General features: G+C 55.8%; 1 protein-coding gene across 4 annotated transcripts in view; it reads right to left on the bottom strand.

Annotated features, from left to right (window-relative positions):
- Window positions 1-7,129: 7,129 nt before the first annotated feature.
- COL4A2 (collagen type IV alpha 2 chain) overlaps window positions 7,130-15,729 on the bottom strand; it is a 178,171-nt gene continuing 169,571 nt past the window's right edge. For all 4 annotated transcript variants that reach the window (XM_059995832.1, XM_059995829.1, XM_059995831.1 and 1 more), the window contains exons 41-48: window positions 15,136-15,252; window positions 14,374-14,535; window positions 14,161-14,259; window positions 13,772-13,918; window positions 13,509-13,625; window positions 12,064-12,255; window positions 10,767-11,053; window positions 7,130-8,269 (exon numbers count right to left, since the gene is read on the bottom strand). In XM_059995832.1, the coding sequence (XP_059851815.1) occupies window positions 8,012-8,269; window positions 10,767-11,053; window positions 12,064-12,255; window positions 13,509-13,625; window positions 13,772-13,918; window positions 14,161-14,259; window positions 14,374-14,535; window positions 15,136-15,252 (1,379 nt within the window). In that variant the 3' untranslated portion in view covers window positions 7,130-8,011. The remainder of the gene's footprint in view (window positions 8,270-10,766; window positions 11,054-12,063; window positions 12,256-13,508; window positions 13,626-13,771; window positions 13,919-14,160; window positions 14,260-14,373; window positions 14,536-15,135; window positions 15,253-15,729) is intronic.

The following is a 15,729-nucleotide window of genomic DNA, read 5'->3' as shown; positions in this document are numbered from 1 at the left end:
ATGGGCTCCTTGCTGGGGGTGCTCGAGTGATGGCTGTGAGCTTAAGGCACGTCTCTCTATCTTTAAAAGCTGCGTCGAATCCTACAAATTCCAGGTATTTAGGTTGGCCCATCTGCCTAGTTGTCTTGAAGACACGAGTTCCGATAATAGAAGCAAAACTAAAAGCTCTGTCTCTGCTGACCTCTGTGTGGGTCACCCGGGCAGTTGCTAAATAAGAAACCTCTTTTCTGGGGGTAGGGTGTGGCTTTGTTCTTAAGAGATGCCAAGACAGGGGAGCCGTGAGACAACAGTTTTGTTTTCTTAGAAATTTAATGGAAAACAAGTAGGTCAGGCTTGGGGCTCTCTGTTGGGAAAGGGGTGTCTCAGCCAGCTTGGCAGCTGTAATGAAACACCGCAGACCTTTATTTCTCAGTCCTGGGGGCTGGAGGCTAGATTGAGGTGCCAGCCGACTCAGTTTCTGGTGAGGGCACTCTCCTGGCTTGTAGATGGCCACCTTTCTGCATGTGTCCTCACGTACTAGAGGGAGAGAGAGCTCTTGTGACTCTTTCCTTACAAGGGCACTAATCCCATCATGGAGGCCCCACCCTCAAGGCTTCATCCAAACCTGATTACCTCCCAAAGGCCCCACCTCCAGACACCATCCCATCTGGGGGTTAGGACTTCAACATATGGATGTTGGGAGACACAAGCATTCAGTCCTTGACAGGAAGCAAAGTGGGGCAGAGGCTGGTGAACAATGTTTCATGAGCAGTAGTTTTTGGGGGGAGGTGTTCAGTGTTTCTGCAGAGAGCCCATGATCTCTGATGCTGTGGCCTCTAGCCCTGCCTCTGCTCCCGGGTGGTGCATGTCCTCTGGGTAAGCAAACGAGCCCCATCTGTGTGATGGAAACACCATCAGAGCCCCCTGTGTGTGACTGGGGAGGCCTCAATTGAGATGTCCTGTCACTGAAGCAGATCTCGAGGTCTAAAACTTCCATTTTGCAACTGTAGCCCGTTCAAAAGTGAAAACGAGTCAGTCTGATTACTTTTCATTGACGTGGCTTAGTTTCCCATTTAGTGGGTGTCAGTTGTATTTATTTTTCCACAAAGTGTGTCTTTGCTAGCGAGACATCTGGGAGACCTAGGAACTTGTCTTTGAAGACTGTGGAGGGGAAAAAGCATCCCAGGAAATTATTTCTGTCTTTGTACTTGAAGGCAGGGGTGGCTGAGTTCCCACAGCCCTTTCCGCCTGAACAGTCTGATTCTCTTGCCCCTCTGCTCTGAGCACCCCCAGCTCGTGCCCTTGGATGACCCCGCGTTCTGGAGGCTGGCCCAGGACGGCACCTTCTCCATCCACAGCATGTAGGCGTTGCACCCTCACTGCTGCCCTAAAAGGTAGGCTTCACTCTGGGCTCTGTCCCAAGTGGACTTTGGGTGCCAGCCTGGGCTCTCGCCAGGGAGGCTGGTCCTGGGGTCTGAGACTGCTCACGGGTTTCCAGCCGTGGTCGCTCGTGGGCCCAGTTCCCGACCAGGGAACCAGGTCAGTTCTGAGGAAGGTTCAGCTGCTTTAGTGAGCTAGCCAGTGGAGAAGGAGGGGATCCTCTGCTGGATGTGGGTTCGAGCTGGGACCTCAAACATTCCTTCTTTCCCTTTGTTCAAATGCAGCTGCTCTGTGGCTGGGAGGCCACGGACAGCTGTGGGTTAACCTGCTGAGCCTGGCCCAGGAGCCATCGCTGCAGACTTTCACCCGAGTGTCCTCAGAAACCTTCTTCTCAACAGCAGCTCCTGGCCGGGCATTTCCTGGTGGCCTCGAGGTGTCCTGCGTGGGAAGTTTTGAGGGGGGTTATGTTGGAATCTGGGTGTTGGAAACCATGGTTCCCCCTTTTCACAGGCCGCTAGGCCGGTGTCTTAAGAGAAGCGCTTTGTCATTTCTGAACCCGACCTCCTGGTTGAATCAGCACTGCCTGCTGTGCCCGCAACCCTCTCCCACTGACGTCCGGCAGCTTCATCTCCTGCGAGGTCTCCCTCTGGCCGAGGTGAGCCGGTGCTCAGAGCCCGGTTGCTGTGGGCAGTGGATTGGAGATGGTTTTGTCCTCCCGAGAGAAGGGGGATGGAGCTGACTCGTGTTCCACCTCCGAGCTCTGCACCGGCCCTGCACGCGAGGAGCACCTGCGCCGATGACCGCAGCCCACCTGAGGGGGGCGAGCCCTGGGCACTTGCTCTTGTGTCCAAGAGCAAGAGGTGGGGTGGTCCCTGCAGGAGTTTGGAATGTTTGGAGGCAGAATCTGCTCCCACTGTGGCTGATGGAACCAGGGTTGTTCTTGCCTTTGTGTAACGAGGCAGGGCCAGCCCCCCTCCGCACCCCGCCCCGCCTGCCCTCATCATGTCACACCCCCTCCCTGTTCCCTTAGCACTTGGCCCGATGTTTTCCGCTTCTCGAAGCGGGACCCTTTGGCCTGCACTGCTCTCAGATACACCCATTTCCACCAGCTCCTAAAAAGCCCACTGTCCTTTCTTTTCTTCCTGCTTTACATTATTATTAACTGAGGTCCATGCTTTATTTAGATGCCCTTAATTTCACCTAATGTCTTGTCTCTGTTCAGGGTCCCATCTGGACACCACATGACATTTAGTCACATCTCCTTAGGGTCCGCATGGCTCTAATAGCCTCTCAGACCACCTTGTTTTGGTGACCTTGATAGCCTTGAGGGGTACGGACAGGTGTTCTGTAGGACACCCCTTGACCGGGATTTGTCTGACGTGTTTCTCCTGATGAGGCTGGGGTGGAGGTTTGGGAGGAAGAGCACAGAGGTAAGCGCGCTCCTCAGGTCACGCTCACGGGGCGCGCGCTGTTACCGTGACTCATCCCTGATCGCATGGCCCAGGTGTGTGGCTCACGGTCCCCGCGGCACAGGTGCCCTCTCCGCTCCTTCCACACTCTGCTCTCTGGAAGGACGTCGCCAGGCACAGCGCACACGCCCCTCCTTTATGGTAGAATAACTACCCACTTTGGGTGTTTTTACAAGGATTTGTCTCTTCTCCCCATTCATTTATTGATTCCATCGTTATATCGGTATGGACTCACGGACATTTATTTGATTCTTTGGGTTACAATTCAGGATGGCGTCCTTTTTTTTTTTTTTTTGCGGTACGCGGGCCTCTCACTGTCGTGGCCTCTCCCGTTGCGGAGCACAGGCTCCGGACGCGCAGGCTCAGCGACCATGGCTCACGGGCCCAGCTGCTCCGCAGCATGTGGGATCTTCCCGGACCGGGGCACGAACCCGTGTCCCCTGCATCGGCAGGCGGACTCTCAACCACTGCGCCACCATGGAAGCCCCGGATGGCTTCCTTCTTGATCACGTTATCCCAGCTTTCGTGAACGGGAAGCTGTGTCTGCTGGCTGCTGTGTCCCTTTGACCCGTTCCCATCTCTGGGGTTTATTTATTTTTTAAAATTTATTTATTTATTTACTATTTATTTTTGGCTGCGTTGGGTCTTCGTTGCTGCGCGCGGGCTTTCTCTAGTTGCCACGAGCGGGGGCTACTCTCCTTTGCGGTGCGCGGGCTTCTCATTGCGGTGGCTTCTCTTGTTGTGGAGCATGCGCTCTAGGCGTGCGGGCTTCAGTAGTTGTGGCTTGTGGACTCTAGGTCGCAGGCTCAGTAGTTGTGGCGCACGGGCTTAGCTGCTCCGCAGCATGTGGGATCTTCCCGGACCGGGGCATGAACCCGTGTCCCCTGCATTGGCAGGCGGGTTCTTAACCACTGTGCCACCAGGGAAGCCCCTGGGGTTTATTTCTGAGTTCTTTCTTACTTTCTGGCACCACCTGTGTTCCAGGCTCATCTTGTGTGTTTCCTGCACTCGTCCTAGAATCAGCCATTGCTCCAAGGAGCCCTGGGACCTTTCACTGGGGAAAGTGTCCGAAGCCCAGATCTGGGCTGCGTGTGCTTGTTGCCAGCGGGGCTGGGGGTGTTTCTTTAGAGCTCTCCAGCTGAGAGCAAGGAAGTACACATGTAGATACTGACGCCCATGTCCAGGGGTCTGTGCTCAGCCGAACCTGGTCTGGCCGACCTCTCTCACTCTGATGCATCATCTCCCCGCTTCTCAGCTGTAAACCCCATCTCAGGCAGTGGGAAACGCGCTCCCTGCGCCCCCATCCATTCCCCAATTGTTCAGTTGCAGCAGACAATGTGGGTCAAGGCTGCAATAGGGGGAGCACAGCCATGGGGGGGCGGGCCCTTGGCCTTTGGCTTCAGGCCTCCCTCGTTTCCAAAGTTACCCATGTTAGCATTCTCCCCTCCCCCTCCAATTAGTTCCTAACACCTGCTGTTTCTCTTTTTTAAAAAATAAGTGATGTATGATATCGCTTATTTGCAGAATCGAAAAAGAAATGACACAAATGAACGTATTTACAAAACAGAAACATACAGAGTTAGAGAACGAACTTAAGGGTGGGGGGCAGGGATAGGGAGTTTGGGACTGACATGCACACACTGCTATATATAAAATAGACAACCAGCAAGGACCTACTGTATCACGCAGGGAGCTATGCTCAATAGTCTCTCACAACCTAAATGGGAAAAGAATTTGAAAAAGAATAGAAACATGTATAGATACATGTATATGTAAAACTGGATCACTTTGCTGTACACCATGGTTAATCAACTATACTCCAATATAAAATAAAAAGTTAAAAGAAAAATCACTTCCTCCAAGAGGAATTCTTTGGTTCAAATATCTCTGCTCTGTATTCCTCCTCTCCCCTAATTTCTCCTTTAATAACATTCATGGCGCTTTATTTTAATTACTTTTTTTATTGCCTGTATCCCCCAGTACACTAAAATTTCTACGGGCAGGCGCTAAGCGTGTCTTGTTCAGTGTGGTATTCTTACCACTCAGGACAAGTGATGTGTGCCTTCAACAAATATGTTCTTGAAAAAATACTTGTCAAAGGAATAAATAAATCAATATGCCGCATTTATAAATATGAAGAAAAGAGCGATGGCCTCTTTCTGGGAACGGCAGCCTGTAGGTAGGGCCACGTCCAGGTGTGATCGGAGCCCTGGTGTCCCTCGGGCAGATGGACGAGATGGGCGCCTCTGCGCTCACGTCACCCTCCCCAGTGGCTCACGGGTACCGGTATGTATACCCTGCAAACCGTTCACTTGGGTTTGTCCTGCCGCTTCACGGTCCTCCCGCAGCTCAATATCACCCCTTCTGTGCGTGTCAGGAATTTACCTTCAGAAGGCTTCTACCTCACCCCTGCACAGCCTCTTGTCCGTGGGAACATCTTTAAAACCCTCCAGTGGCAGGGAGTCTCCAACCCCTTCTTCTTGAGGCTGGGACACGACACCAAACTCACACGCCAGCTCTCTTGGGGCCCTTCCACACGTAGGAACGGATTTAATTCTCAGGACGCCCCCGTGGCGAGCAGGGTCTTCGGTTCAGCTCCCCTGCTGGCCCCCAAGCGGAGAGCTGCCCCGGGGTCCTCCGGACTCGCTCTTAGGCAGCGGGAAGCTGGAGCGATATTCCAGGACTTTCTCCGTCTTTCCTGGTGCCCCTCCGACCAGCCAGCATGCTTCCAGAAGCATCTCCTCTGGTTTAACGTGGGTCCTGGCATCGTCTGTGCGAGGGGTGAGGAAAGCCACCTTATGAAGCAGTCGCGAGACAGTGATTCTAACCTCAGGGCACCCACGCTCTGGAAAATGGTGGGGGGGCAGTGTCAGCCACTCACGTACCCTTAGCTTCCGGGGTGGCGGTTCCTCTCGGCCCTGAGAAACTAGACCAGAAAAATCTCACGCAACATGCGAGGGTCTGTGAAGGGCAGAGCTTGAATTTTCAAGGTTCAGAAGGTTGGCTGCCCCAGACTAGGAACCTTCACCTGCTGTCCTTGCACAGGGTCATGAGCTTCGCTGCACAAACAGATGTTGGCGTTATGGAGTATTTGTGTTTGGTTTATATTTGATGGTTGACATTTTGGAATCCAATTATGTATCGAGATCTTGGTCTTCTCGCCGTATGTATTTTAGGTGTGAGGTTCAGTGTTTAATGCCGGGCACCTACCTCTGATGTGCGAACCTCACAGAGGCATCACAGCTAAACCATATGAAATCGTGCATAGGAAACTTTTGAAAATTACAAGACACTATACAATTTAAAGAATCTTTAAAACAGCCGCGCCCTCACCTCCCCGTGCTGGGCATCTTTCAGGCCCCGGCCTCAGCCTCTAGGCTCACCTCTTCCGCTGCAGCTGTTGCTACGGAAACCAGATATCCACAGGTGTAGCCTACCATCGGCTTCCCCTGGTTCTCTGATGCCTCCACCTGGGGTGCTAGGAGCCCACTTAGCCCCGGACATGTGAGGCAGCCTGACCCTTGGGGGCAAGAGCTGGAGGCTGAAAATGTGCCTTTCCCACGCTTGGGGGGGACCATCTGAGTGTCCTTCTGTGGCCTCCCTCGGTGGGTCCCCGCAGGATTGAACCCTGAGCCCTCCACGGTGGCAGCCCCCTTAGTGAGGTGCCCTGCTTCCTGGGTCGCTCTGCCCAGGTCCCATTCCACTGCCTGGAGTCACGTCCCCACTTAACCCTCCGGAGCAGAGTCCTCGTCCTGGGCGGCCGCTGGGGGTATGCAGGCCAGGGAGGTGCTGATCTCCTTCGAGTAACATTATCATGTGGAATTATTATTGTAACATTGTCACCTTAACTGTAGAAATTGTACTTAGAAAAAGTTTAATATGTGATTGAATTTTAAAGGGTCAAAATAAATTCTGTGAGTTGGGTGCCTGAAGGTCAGCCAGGTTCCAGAGAAATGGAAGCCGGAAATGTGTCTTGGAGGCTATATCTTGGAAGCACTGGGATTTTGTTGGGATGTTGTGCTGGGGCTGGTGAGTGACTGGTACCCGTCTTGCTAATCCCCATGAGTGATGGTGCGGGTGTCTTGTGTAACCACTAACGCATTACAAACACAGTTCCCTGGGAAACGAATGACACCAACACAGGCTTGTGTTCAATCTGCTGAAACTTGGGAAAAAACAGCTGCGCGGTGCCGAGCTGGGTGCAGGGCTCGCACTTGGGCCCGGATGCAGTGTTTTGGGGTTCGCGGCAAAGTCTGTGCTCTATGGACTCGAGAAAATGAGGCAGGCAGTGACTCGGGGTATAAAAATGTTCAAAACGAACTTTTATTTGGGGGTCGTTACAGAGGATGGAGTAGTCAGAGGAATACAATTCTGCACAAAGTACGGAGGGTAAATGTCCAGGGACGGCCTGGGGGCAGTGGAAGCATCACTTCCGACCCTACAAAGTTTGCTGCCACGCAGCCTGGCTGACAACAGACGGTGAGAAGGTCTTCGCTTCTATGTGAGTTTTGCCGAACCCAACGGTCTGTAAGGGGTGGTGGGAAGAGTGATAGCTGGTGTGCGGACATCAGTGGCTTTTAAAACATAAGGCACAGTCGGCCTTCCCGAGGGGACCAGGAGCCTTCGCGTTGCCGGCGTTTGGGAGAAGAGGGCGCCGTCACCATGGGGGCTCGGAGAGCAGGGCTGCATCCACCCCCAGGAGCCCCCCGAGTGGGAACAGCGGGGGTGAGCTCAGGAGCCCGCAGGCTGCACGGCCTCCTCTGTCTATACCTCCCCGTGGAGTTCAATAAGTGGGTTGTCAGTGGCGGCTGGGACTGCAGTGACTACATAGATACACAGGAAGAAGTTAGCTACACTGAGCGTGGAACCATCTGGTACGGATGGCCTGAGAGGGAGGGTTCACGGTTTTCCATTTTGGGGGGGGTCAGGGTGTCCTACAGATGCTACAGATGTGGGGAGAGTGGGCAGCGCCTTGGATGCCACGGGGTTATTTGGTCGAAGTGCTGGTGCCGAATTCCTTTGGTAGCCCTTATTTTATTATTCTTTTGGTTTGTTTTTTAAAGAAAAAAAATGAAGTCAATTTTTGGGTCGGCATCTGAGGTAATAAGTTAAGGATAAGCACCAAAGTGGCCCCCCAGCTGCGTGTCCCCTGGAGAAGCGTGTCCGGCGGGGTGGCCCCGACATCACAGGTTCTTCATGCACACCTGGCAGCGGCTGATGTGCGTGCGAATGAGGCCGGCCTTGAGTGTGTCGGCCGAGGGTGAGCCCTGGAAGCTCTGCTCGGGGATGGTGGTGAGCCAGAAGCTGTACTTGTTGGCATAGTAGTGGCAGGTGCCTCGGGCGCCGTTGCACTCGATGAACGGCGTGGCTCGGAAGTCCTCCAGGCAGCTGCCCGGTGACACCAGCGACTGGCCGCCCCCTTCGTCGCCCGCGGCCGTGTGCTGTGCAGGGTAGGGGACGGGGCGGAAGAGATGCGGACACGTTAACATTTTCTTTTAAAGGAAAAATAAAACAGCAAGGTCCTGCTGTAGAGCACAGGGGGCTCTGTGCAATACCCTGGATAAACCATCAGGGGAAAGAATATGAAAGAGAATGTATGTGTGTGTATAACCGAGTCAGTACGTGTATAACCGAGTCACTGTGCCACACAGTGGAAATTAACACAACACTGTAAGTCAACTATGCTTCAGTAAAGTCAATTAAAAAAAATAAAATCAACATGTGGGTCAGAACCAGAGGGTCTATTAAAATTAAGCACCAGGGAATTCCCTGGCCGTCCAGTGGTTAGGACTCCGAGCTCTCACTGCCGAAGGCCCAGGTTCGATTCCTGGTCAGGGAACTAAGGTTCCGCAAGCCGTGCGGCGCAGCCAAAAAAAAAAAAAAAACAAACACAAAAGAAAACACAAAAAAATTAAGCACCAAAGTGCTTCCTGCTCTCCTCCTTTGCCAACGTTTATGAAGGGGGAGTACGGGTGCTTTGAATTTTATTATTTTTTTAAGAAAAGCTCTACTTGCTGATTTTTCTACAGTGAACACGTAATACTAGTGTAATTAGTTTTTTTTCAGTCAGAGGGTTGTTAAATTAGCAATTGGTTGCTTGAGATGATTCTGCCTGGGAGACCTGGCCAAGGGTTGGAGGGGATTTTCTTTGCCACTTTCAAGGTCTACTTTCTCTTGGTTTCATAAACATGTTTAGCTTTGACGAAGGGGCATGGCGGGGCCCCGGATCTCAAAGCTTCTCTCTAAAACGTGTCATCTGGCTCGGTCCAGCCAGCCCAGTGGTAAGTGTGGTGTCAGAACCCGCGAATTCAGAACAGGAACACCTCAGCCACGGTGGGCAGGACAGTTTCACCTGTCCTGTGAGATATCTGGGCAGAAGCCCAGTTTAACCTTTTCTTCAAATGAAGCAGCAAAGAACAAAAACCTCTGAATAGTTTTCTGCTCACAGAATGCGGAAGCCTTCCCAGGCAGAGCTGCTGTGTGTTGTCGACAGACAAGCAGGCGCGTCCTCATGGGGCATCTCGAGCCCCGCTTTGGCCTGAAAGAGCCGAGGCCCTGCTGGTCCCCCCACGCATATGCACACACACACACACGCGTGCAGACACACACACACACACACACACCCCTTTTCCAATGTGCTCGCCTCAGTGGACAAGCCTCTGGCTTTGGGACTCAAGCAGCTGATGTCTCTTAAGAGAATCACTCATTGGACACTCGGCCCGTGAGGACCTCATTAGAATCGAAAGGAAAAAGTAAACCGATGGCCGGCTGGAGACTTACAGTCGCCACCAGACCAGCTTCGAGAGGGATCACTGAGGCGAGGGGGGGGCTGACGTCTTTGCTGCTGTGGCAGCGATGGAGGAAAGCGCGTCTTGTGTGCAGACAAGACAGGGACCGTCCTCCAGACAGGCAGGGGGACACTAAGCCGTGTGCTGGCTCTCCGGCGTCTGTGCCAGCAGGTGTTCTTGGAAGGGAAGGTGTGGGCAGCCTCAGTGCTGCCGTGGCTGTACAGCGGGGTGAGCGGACCATGGTCCTCTGTCACCCGCCTTGGGGGTGTCAAGGGCCAGGCTGGAAGGAGGCACTTACTGAGGATCATGTGGGCTTATCCCTTATCCCGTGACACAGCTCAAGATGTAATTGCTGATAAAAGAAGGGCTGTCTGACCTTCCTGGATACAGTGTAATCACTCCCTTCACAAGGAAGAGGCTTGTTTTTCATTTTTGAATTTCTCGATGGGAGCAGAGCTCTGTCCATCCACCAAAGCCCCCTGACATGATTAGCTCCTGGAAAGCAGACCGTTGCCTGTCCCAGCACAGAACTTAGTATCCTGTTGCCTTAAGTTATTGCAGCAGCAATACCTTAAAAATGTTAAAAAGCAACACTTGTTTGTCTTCTCCTTCCTTTTCCAGCATCCAGTTTTTTTTCTGTTGTTTTGATAAGATTAGCAAACTTGGTATAATATATACATATATATGTATATATATATAAAATGTTATTAATATAATTTATGAAATATTTAACACGTTGGGCATCCGGTCAATATAGTGGAATTACGACAGTCATAATAAATATAAATTCAATACAAGACCCACCCTCCCCACTGGACTTTCCTTTCTCCCTCTGATGGTAAACAGGAAAATTGTAACAGATGCTATCATGACAGCCAAATTTATCCTAATTAAGGCTGTACAAAGGCCTGGTGGCAAATTCATGGGTCCCTTCTGGGTGGAGGCGGCTCCAGCCCTAACACGGCTCAATGAGCAAAACACAGGCTGTATTCCAGCTCTCACTCCTCCCCCGGGCCAGGTGCCCTTGTGCAGTGCACCACCTGAACAACTGCCCTGATTAGTCTTACAAAGGCCAGGATGTGGCTGGGGAGAGGAACTCCGTGTGCACCTGGGCCCGCGGGCTGAGAGACGGCAGGCAAGCACCACGTACCATGAGGAAGGAATATCCGATCCACAGGCTCCGCCATCCAGGCGGGCAGTGGGGGATGGAGACGTCCTGGCTGTGGACGGCAATGGCAACGGCCGGGGCCTCGCACACGGAGCAGCGGCTGATGTAGGGCCTGATGTCCTCCTCGGCCACAGGCATCATGGGCAGCGGGGCGGTGGTGGAGAGCCAGTAGGACTTGTCGTTGCGGCTGGCGTAGTAGCAGATGTCGCCAGGGTTGCAGTACAGGAAGGGCATCGTGCTGAACCGGGCCAGGCAGGAGCCCGCCAGCCCTGCGGTGCAGGGAGGGACCGTCACGGCCGAGCATGCCGGGAAGATGCTCCTCCAGGCCCCCCGCGGGGGTCAGCCGTGTGCGGGGCGGGGTGGAGGGCGGGCTCGGGCTTTCCAATCCCTCAGGGGCTGACTCCACCGGCACTGTGCCCTTCCGAGGTTCCCGCATACCTCGGGACCAGGCTGGGTCAGAGGGAGGGGCGACTTGGCGAACAGCACCCCGGTGAGGCCCGTGTCGGGGGGGGTCTTAAAACACCAGCCCCCAGCACCCACCGATGGCATCCCAGACGGGGGCCTGGCTCATGGCACCCAGGTGCCTCCCAGATGGACTCTGATTACCGTGCCCCCCAAATAACTCCACCAACTTCATCTTAGGGCCAGAGTGAGTTATTTCCCCTTTCACACTGACTGCTTTCCAGCTGAGCCGGGCGTCTGCTCTGCCCTGAGGCCTGCCGGGCCCTGTGTTGGCCTTGCCCTGTCTCTGCTGTTTTAGGCCTTTACTCTTGTTTGCTATGTCTCACTTAAAAAAAAAAAAAACAACTTATCTAGACGGGAAGGGGCACAAATCATCGGGTTCAGCCCAACAGATCTCCCACCACACCCGTGGCCACCCGCCCTCCAAGCCCCCAATTTTAGTATGTGTTGGCCGTGTTTTCTGTGGGCTGCTAGGTCTTTTAAATTCCTTTTGGCAACCAGGCTTCCTTGGAAAGATACCAGCACACACGCCCCCATATCCACGCTGCGGGGTTCTGAGTGCCTCCCAGCCCCTCACGGCCCCGGCCTGACTGCTTATACACCGTGGAGAAGAAGCAAGAATGACGGGGAACCGCCGGCGGCCTCCAGAGGGCGGGGCAGCGCGAGGCTGGGCCGCGTGAGCCCGCGGAGGCCGCTGAGGGCTACGAGGCAGAGTCTGCTTCCCGACCCCAGGTTGGGGGCATCTCGGTGCCTCCCGAGGACTCAGCGACCTCACTGTGGCCAGCGGGGCTGGCCGAGCTTGGCGGGCGGTACCTACCCAGATCCTGGTTGTGGGCCTTCTCCTGGCCCTCGAAGTACAGCAGGCTGTATCCGCTCCAGAGCTTGTTCATGCCCACGGGGCACATGGGGTCCTGCTCCGTCTGGCTGTGCTTCACCAGGAGGTGTCCGATGCTGATGCTGCGGCCGGGCATGCCGGGCAGGCCGGGGCTCCCGGGGCGGCCTGGCTCCCCTGGGACCCGAGACAAAGAGGCCGCCTTGCAGCTGCTGTGCGGACCGCGGCCCACGTGCTCGCTGCGCGCGTGGCGACATTCACAGCCCTGCTCTGCCTTTCCCCAAGGGCCGGGGTCTCGGTGGCTCTGCCCTTTGGGACCAGGAGCCTCCTGGGGAGGCCCGCACCCCATCCCCGTGCCCTAACATGGGACCACAATGATGGGAGTGAACAAGGGGCAGGGACTCAGCCTCCCCCGCGAGCCGTCCCCCCAGGGCACCCCGTTCTGAGCAGGAATGAGCATCAGGAAGTCAGAAGGGTCACGGAAGCACCGTGTCCAGCCCCGCCCACCTCCTCTACCCCAGGCGGCAGGCCCTCTGCTGATGCTTCGGGGAGCGGCCATTCCCAAGGCTGGAAGCCCACCTCCCCAGATGTCCACCCGGGGGCCCGATTCTGGCCCTGACGCTGCAGAACGGCTGATCTGCCCCCAACAGGACACCCCTTCAGACCTCTGGAATCAGCCGTCCTGGGTGCCCCTGCCTTTCCGAGGACGTGCGGTCCACCCTGCACTGTCTTGGCCCCCGGCCTGGATGCGCCGCCCCCGCCCCGCCATGCGTGTCTCGGGTTGCATCCCCCGCATTTTACACTCCTGGCCGTGGGTCGCCGTGTGCCTCCTGCGATCTGGGCGCTGACCGTGCAGCCCGCCTTTACTGTCAGCACGGTGCTCACACCTCGGGCTCAAACCGAGCGCAGGTGGATCACACCAACTCGCAAGACTTTTTTTTTTTTTTTTGGCATGAATTGCTATTATTTCTGGCCTATCCCACCCTGCACATGTGCAAATAATTTTAAGAAGTCGATGACATAAGACTTCACAGCGGCTCCTGTAATGTAATCGGTGACTTTCAGTTCATAGTTTCCGGCCTTCAAGAACTTTAGGAATCTTGTCTCTCGAAATATGTCCGCTGCTTCCTTCTCTGAGGCACCTGCAGATGTCTCAGGGGAAGGAAGGAGGCCGGCCTGTCCTGGGGACTCTGTGCCAGGTGTTCTGCCAGGTGCGGGGGACACCGGGTGGGCGCAGGTATATGGGCCTTGCCCAGGACCCAGGCTGCAGCGGGGGCCCCAGGCTCTGGGCTACGGGGTGCAGCCCCTCATCTCTGCTCATCTCGGGGCTCATCTGACCCCTCCCCGTACACCACAGTCCATTCAGCAGACTCACAGCGGGACCTGGAGGAAGCTCCCTGCCCTCTGCCCCCTCTGTCACCATCACTCACCTTCGTAGCCAACGGGCCCCTGCAGCCCCACGGGCCCCTGGTCTCCTCGGAACCCGGGAACAGCTGACACGCCGCCTCTTCCCTGGGGCCCTGCCTTCCCTGGATTCCCGCGGAAACCTGCACAGCCACCGAGACACGCGTCAGTGCCCCGGGAAGAATGCGACGCTCCGTCACGGGTGCTCAGCCAGTGCTCTCCAGCAGGAGAACAGAAGTGAAAGCAAAGCAACAGGAAACGAGGGGTGGCCCCGCAGCAGTGCTCCTACCTGGTTCTCCCGGGCGGCCCTGGGGTCCCATCTCCCCCTGAGGCCCCGGAGGGCCTCTTCTTCCCTGCGGACCCACTGGCCCCCGCTGGATGGCAACCCTCTGGGGGATTCCTGCAATCCCCGGGGCGCCCACAGCACCCGGGGCACCTGGAAAGGGAAAAGAAAGACCAGATGATGCGTGAGGACCACTTTGCTCTCTTGCTCTGGTCTCTATTCCATTTCTGACCCACTGAACCAATTCCGGAGCTTCCTTTGAGCCACCGCGCTCTCTAGAGGGGGGGTGGGTGATAGCCCACCTGCAAGGCGCTCAGAGCCCTTCCGACAACCCGTCACCACCACGTCCCTGTGACAGAATGACCTCAGGGGCGCCCCCTCTGAGACTCACTTACCCGGGAGTCCTCGATCTCCTTTGGGTCCTTTGGGGCCTCGGTCTCCCACACTCCCGGCGGCGCCTGTGTTGCCCATGAATCCTTGCTCCCCTCTGGGCCCTTCCGGACAAGCAGGACGTTGAGGACACGTGAGGCTGGGCGGGGGCTCTGGCCATCTCTGACCAGCGCCGCCAGCCTCCCTGAGAGGAGCCCCCCACAGGCACCGACCCTTACCTTTTTCTCCCAGGAGCCCGAACACGCCAGGCCGGCCCTGGGGCCCGGAGTCCCCGACCCATCCTTTGGTCCCCGGGTTTCCGGGGGCTCCTGGACTCCCCTCATCTCCTTTGATTCCAGGAAGAGCCACGGGCCCAGGTGGCCCCGGGGGACCTCGATAACCTGTTGGCATCAGTCCCAAGAAAGGTGAGTGTACACAGCAGGAAGGCACAGTCACGGCCGGGAGGCCGGATGCAAGTCACCCGTTCAGGGGACCGGGGGAGGCCGGATGCAAGTCACCCGTTCAGGGGACCGGGGGAGGCCGGATGCAAGTCACCCGTTCAGGGGACCGGCTTTGGCGAGTGTGTAACGCTGGGCAGCTTTGCTTTGTATTGTGGTAAAATACACGTAACGTAAACGTTACCATTTTAACCATTTTTAAGTGTACAGTTCCGTGGCCTGAGGTGTATTCACGCTGCTGTGCAGCCGTCACCACCATCCTTCTCTGAACTTGTTCATCTTCCCAGCGGAAGCTCTGTCCCCACTGAACACCAACTGCCCCTCCCCCGGCTCCTGGCCCCCACTATCTGCTTTCTGTCTCTATGAATGTGGTCACTTAGGGAGCTCCTATCAGACGGTATGTGTCCTTTTCTGTCTGGCTTATTTCACTCAGCGTCATGCCCTCAAGGGGCCAACGAAAGCGTTCTATCCCTCAAGCAATCAGGTCGTGGCCAGCTCCTGTCCCCAGAGATTCCAGTGTATCCCAGTGTGAGCCCTGCTTACCTTCCAGGCCAAATATCCCAGGCGCGCCTACGTCACCTGGTAACCCAGAGATGTTGGAAGGGGGGGTGATGCCTGGAAACCCCTGAAGTCCTGGGCTCCCAACCGGGCCTCGTTCCCCTTAGGAGGGAAATAGAAATTGGTTAGTACCAGCACCCAGCGTTTCATCTTGTTTCCTCTCTGTGCCCTCACCTGTCCAGGAGCAGGGCCAACAAGGAGACGCAGTGATGGAAGGCGCCCAGCGCAGGCTCTCAGGGCGGGTCTGGGGAGACAGCGGCCGCACTGCCTGTCCCTACTCCCACCAGCCCCCTCTCGCTGCCTAGAGGGTCCCGTGGACCTGCCTCTGCTGGGATATTGTCCTCACCGGCATGCTACCTGCTCAAGGGACAGCTGATGGGGCTACCTGTGGGTGACACCTGGCCCTACCCTGAGGGGAGGGCGTCACTGACAGGGCAGCCCTGTTGGCCCAGAGAGCACCCGTCGTGGAAGGCTCAGGGTGCCCGGCGCTGGTATTTCAGTCCTCCCCGTGCCGTCGTTCAGGATCCTGGATCCCGACGATGTCCAGCGTCCTGGGCAGAGTCCGTCCTCACTGCCCAC

Source organism: Delphinus delphis, chromosome 18 (genome assembly GCF_949987515.2).
Source record: "Delphinus delphis chromosome 18, mDelDel1.2, whole genome shotgun sequence".
In the NCBI taxonomy this organism is placed as follows: Eukaryota; Metazoa; Chordata; class Mammalia; order Artiodactyla; family Delphinidae; genus Delphinus; species Delphinus delphis.
The sequence above is the reverse complement of the archived record's forward strand: the minus strand, read 5'-3'. Positions and strand labels throughout refer to the sequence as shown.